General features: G+C 37.5%; 1 protein-coding gene across 1 annotated transcript; it reads left to right on the top strand.

The window, feature by feature from the left end:
• Positions 1-859: 859 nt before the first annotated feature.
• LOC105539215 (E3 UFM1-protein ligase 1-like) lies at positions 860-5,456 on the top strand (the record flags this gene model as incomplete). Its single annotated transcript, XM_011979406.1, has 5 exons — positions 860-999; positions 2,187-2,332; positions 3,414-3,442; positions 4,327-4,424; positions 5,342-5,456. Coding segments are annotated over exons 1-5 (465 nt in total), but the record flags the coding sequence as incomplete, so codon positions are not given.
• Positions 5,457-5,754: the final 298 nt, after the last annotated feature.

Raw genomic sequence — 5,754 nt, 5'->3', positions numbered from 1 at the left:
AGACATGCATTTATCTCAGTGAGCAGACGGGTGACTTTGAATAGAATGGGAGGCCCATTTGCCCTAAGCAGTTCCCAGTTTGACTCTTCCCTTTAGCTTAGTGATTTTGGAGTCCCAAGATTTATTTTCCATTCACAGATATAAAAGAGAAAGGTACACCTGAGTATATCTACTCAACAAGGAAGCAGGATACATGTTCTCTTTGCTTTCCCTGTTTCCTTGATAGCCATGCGCGCTTATGTTTATATTCCTCATTGTTTGATGAAGCTAATCATCAAAATAAGAACTAGGAAAGACTCTAGAACTCCACAGGAAAGCAATTATACAGCCTTTATGGCATGCGAATTTATTCACTCTGCAAAAAAAGTAATTACTTTCTGTAGTGTCTCCCATGTATCTCCCAAAAGGCACACATCCGGGTGCATGTAAAAATTAACACGAAACCCTATACAAAAAGGAATTCTCAAGAGTTAACAGCTAGAGAAGAGAGGTGCCAGTCTTTGCACAGGCTTATCCCTCCGCACTCTCCCCCAAAACAAATGGCGGACAGAAGAAAAAAAAAAATAGTAGTTGCTACAACTATTACTCTACGGAAATATTACGGGTAGTGAAAACAAAGTTCTGACACTAAACTTTACTGAGCCCTGCATCCTGCCCACGACCCCTCAGCCACCCACCTAGCTGCGCACCACCCACCTAACCGCCGCGGCCCCACCAGCCGGGAGGAATCCCCAGCTCCGCGACAGAACCAAGTCACTTCGGCGCGCCTCCGCACCTCGGGCGGCGCAAACGTTTGGTGTGTCTGCGTCTGGGGCGGAGCCTCTTGTCCCTCTGCGCGGCCCGTTCCGCCTTTCTTTTCCTCCCACCGCCTGTCGGCTGACGTGTCTGCAGTTCCTCCGCGTCTACTCCAAGTCAGGCCGTGATGGCGGACGCCTGGGAAGAGATTAGGCGGTTGGCGGCCGACTTCCAGCGGGCGCAGTTCGCCGAGGCCACGCAGAGGTGCCTGACCCTCCCTCTCTTTTGTGGAGCCCAAATTAGGCCGTGGGCTGACACGCCTGTATCTGGGACTTTAGACCCGCGGCCCTGCATCCCGGATCTTCTCACTGCTTGTCACCATTCCCTCCTCCTCCCTCCGCCCCGAGCCTGGATCGCAGTTCTAAGTCCAACGCTCGGCGGGCAAGTCCGCAGCCTAGGACGCCCTGGAGCCCCTCAGCCTCAGCGAGACGCTGGCGCGCCCCGCCCCACCATGGACGGGGCAGGTGATTTCGAGCTGCCTTTATTGAGAGTTCCTCTGACCCTCCCTCACCCACCAGCCATCAAATCACTGTGACATCTTGGCTGTTATACACTTCCTGATCTAGAATGAGCTCCAAAGAAGAGGCTAATTCCTACCCTCCCCCCCCCCCCGATCCCAGTACAGTAGTTGGCAAATAGTATGTTGACCCTTAAAACTTTTTGCCTTTTTATCTCTCGTAACAGATCTAGGGCTAGACCCATGACCCCATCTGTCATTCAGGTCACTGACATTTTCTACCAGCCCACTAACCTTTGGAGGATGTGTCCAGAGCAGCCTAACTCTACTTTTTTAAAATAACGCTAATAGAAGCCTTTCTATTCTTTGACTGCTTCCTACCTGCGATGTTTTATTTTGAGCCTGAAGACAGCAATCGCCTTATGCTGTATTTTCTACCACTGATAGCAAACTCGTAACTGCATGGGTAACTTAACAGTAGCAGTTATGATTTCATTAGGCCACATCCCCTGCCTGCTTGTAGACCATGTGTGTAAGTGAGGCAATTATGCACTTAATTTAAAAGAAAATTCTGATTAAACTGGAAATTAAAGTAGGGCATTCTTTTTGTTTGTTTTTTGTTTTTTCTTTTTTCCTACCTCAGCAAATGTCTTCAATTTTCTATTCAGATTTGAAGATTGGAAGCAGGCCTGTAAGAGACAACAGACTTGAAATTTGTGATAGGATGATGTGTACCAATTAAATAAATGATTTAAGCATATGTAAACCTACTTACTCTGAAAGTTTTTTTTTAACTTATTGAATCAGTTAGTGAAAAACATAGATTTTGTGATGTAGAAATTAGTGACTACACAAACTTTAAAAGCTTGTGTTAGTTTTGAGCACCAGTGTATCAAGTGGACTTTTGAAACTTAACTGTTTTTCTTTCCCTCAGGTTGTCCGAGCGGAACTGCATTGAGATTGTTAATAAGTTGATTGCTCAGAAACAGCTAGAAGTAGTTCATACACTCGATGGAAAGGAATATATTACTCCAGCCCAAATTAGTAAGGAAATGAGAGATGAGCTACATGTCCGAGGTGGTAGGTAATTCTTTAGTGGGTTTTTTTTTCTTGAATTTTTGGAAGGGGCAAAACAAAAACCTGTAAACATGTCATTGCATACTAAATTATAGATTATAAGATATCCTTTTCAATGTTGATAATCAGGCTTAATATTTTGGGGGTTCATGTAAACATGGTCATATAATTTAAATGAACTCAAATGTTATCACTTAAAATAGTTTATCATTTTGAGTTATGTGTACTATATGTGAATTGTTTCTTTTTACAATTCCTTAATTTATTGCATGACTCAGGGAAGGGTATTCAGCTGCCTGTTATTAGGTGGTAATTGTGAAGGGGGACAGTATCTTACAGGATTATAGGTTTTTGAAAATCAAGGCTGTATTTCTTTTTAAGGCTTACTTGTACTTACAAATTAGATAACTCAATCCAGTGTGGTACTACACCAATCATATTGTATGAAATACTATTAAAAGCACACACAAAGTTAGTTTCCTTTGTCTTCTTAAAATTTGAACAGAGTACCAGGCATATTTGAATACTATTTGATTAAAATAGAATTAACTATGAAAGCTTCTCTTCATATTATCAGAGGGTAACATTGGTCTTTGTTTTTTTTTTTTTTTTTTATCAATTTTCTTTCACAGTCCCTTTAAAATATGAGTTATAATTTGAAATTCTTAACAGATATTCTTATGCTGATATGTAGAAACCTAACGTTTAGTATCAAATAATTGAAAAAAGTTCATCTTAATTTAGCTGTCAATATCTCTTTGATCTCAGTAGATAAATTCTGAGTTGTGAAGAGAAATGAATATATCCATAGATATAGCCAATTTGTGTGCCAGTTGGTGCTCATAATTGGCCTGATGTTATTTAAAAAAAAAAAAATTTTGGAAAGTAAATTATTGCTTGTGGCTTCAGCCATGAAGACTTACTCAGCCATCAGCTAATGGTGTGTGTTTGAAGACATTAATTATTCTGGCTTTCTGTTCTATGCAGAAGGACTTTGACCAAAACTTAAATGTTAGAATTTATAGCTTTGGGTTGGTGTGTACTCATATGTCATTTAAAATAAATGGATGTCTTTTCTTCAAAGGTCGAGTAAACATTGTTGATCTACAACAGGTAAGTTTTAAATTTATAAATTTTTTGCTTTAATTTCTCAATTTTTTGATACTGTGAATTTGTTCAAGTATTCACTAATGCTGGTATCATATTTTGTATAGTGTTTGTAAAGAAATAGTTATGTAAGTCTCACTGATACACTGAATTGATTTAATAAGTTCTGATACATTGAAATGATTTAATAAATTTTGATTTATTGAAATTATTTAATAAGTTGGCCTTATTAAAGAGTTGGCCAACTCTTCCCCAGTTGGCTTTCTTGTTATTAATTTTTTACCAAATGAAGTCATAGTTATCATCTTATGTAAGTTTATGTAATTTTGGGAGAAAAATCACCAGTTTCAGGTTTATATGTTTTTAGTATATGAAACTAATAGAGAAATATTTTTAAAAGCAGAAGCTACTTTCAAAAAATACAAATATATATGTCATTACTAAGGTACACTATAAACAAGAAGCCAGAAAATTTTCTGTAAAATGCTGTCTGTTATATAAATATGTAATTTACTGCTTTATATAAACTTACTAGCAAGTGACAGTGTAATTCTTTAGAACTAAAAATAAATAAGCAATACACCTCTAATTTTTTATTTGGCCAATGCTTTTTGTATTATTTCAGATTGATTCAAAATTTAAGAATAAGCAATTTCTTTCTTTTTCTTTTTTTTTTTTTGAGATGGGGGTCTCCCTGTGTTGCCCAGGCTGGTCTCAAACTCTTGAACTGAAGGGATCCTCCCACCTCATCCTCCCAAAGTGCTGGGATCCAGGCATGAGTCACCATGCCTGGCCAGCAATTTCTTTAAAAATATAGTTCTAAGTGTATATTGTCAAACTTAAGAAACAATGCAAACTTATCACTAATAGAATTTGTGTTTATTTTCCAGGTAATTAATGTGGACCTGATTCATATTGAAAATAGAATTGGTGACATTATTAAATCAGAAAAACATGTTCAGTTAGTGTTGGGACAACTGATAGATGAGTAAGTATAATAAAGTACAAATTTAGGAGCACTTCATTGATTTTCTTTCTTTTTTTTTTAATAGTGTTTAAATTTAGGCCAATTATGGCCAGTTAGACATTTCGTTTAGAACTCTTACAGTGCTAATTTTCATGGTAAGGTTTATTTCACTTTAAGAGTAAGTGCTTAAGCCACATATGGTGGCTTGTACCTGTAATCCCAGCTACTCAGAAGGCGGAGGCTGGAGGATTACTTGACCAGGAATTTGAGACCAGCCTACGTAACAGCAAAGATCCTGTCTCAAATTAAAAAAAAAAAAAAAAAATTTAGTGTTAATGTATGGAATACTTAGAAATAATATAGACTTCTATGTTTTTCTTAAGAAGAAAATGTAAAACATAACTTTTACATTCTTTCCCACGTAATCTTAACTCTGAAAGCAAATTTGTTCCAAAAATGTTAATGGAAATCGAATACAAATCTCCACTTAAAAAAATCCCAGCATGCCAACCTGGCAACATGGCAAAACCCCATTTCACTAATTAAGTTTACTAATTAAAAAATTAGCCAGATGTGTGACTCGCACCTATAGTCCCAGCTACTCAGGAGGCCGAGGTAGGAGGATTGCTTGAGCCCAGGAGGTCAAGGCCGCTGTAAGCCATAATCATGCCATAGCACTCCAACCTGGGTGACAGAGTGAGACCTTGATGCCAAAAAAAAAAGAAAAAAAAAATTTATTGTTTGATTAACCTTACATTTAGCTACACTAATGAGAGAAAAATATTTTAAAAAATGTGAGTGATGAGTGGTGTTCATGTACACACACATTTCATTACTTTTGGGGCATACTTCATTTCAACGGAAATTAAACATAAAACGAGTTAACAGAAAAAAATTCCTAATTCTTTTTTCTATTCTTTTCTTTTTTTCACTATTAGGAGTTACTTGGATCGGTTGGCAGAAGAGGTAAATGATAAATTGCAAGAAAGTGGTCAGGTCACCATATCAGAACTGTGTAAAACCTATGATCTTCCTGGAAACTTTCTGACACAGGTATGTATTTTTTTTCCTAATAATACAATATGTCTTTTTACCAAAGGATTTTAAACAAAGACTTTGAATGGAAGGGGAAAAAAACGAGACTTCCTTACCATCAGTTGATTTATTGCAGGTGTCTGACTTGATATATGTTGTAGCAGTATATTTGTGGGGTGCTTCTTGTACATTAATGGTTCTGAGGAGACACTTTAAAAATGATTGTAATCTTCCTGAACCGAGAGACATCCTAAAACTAATTTATAGACTAAGCTCTAGGGCTGCTTTGATGCAATTAGCAATTGTATAATAAGTG

Source organism: Mandrillus leucophaeus, unplaced genomic scaffold (assembly GCF_000951045.1).
Source record: "Mandrillus leucophaeus isolate KB7577 unplaced genomic scaffold, Mleu.le_1.0 Scaffold2002, whole genome shotgun sequence".
In the NCBI taxonomy this organism is placed as follows: Eukaryota; Metazoa; Chordata; class Mammalia; order Primates; family Cercopithecidae; genus Mandrillus; species Mandrillus leucophaeus.
The sequence above is the reverse complement of the archived record's forward strand: the minus strand, read 5'-3'. Positions and strand labels throughout refer to the sequence as shown.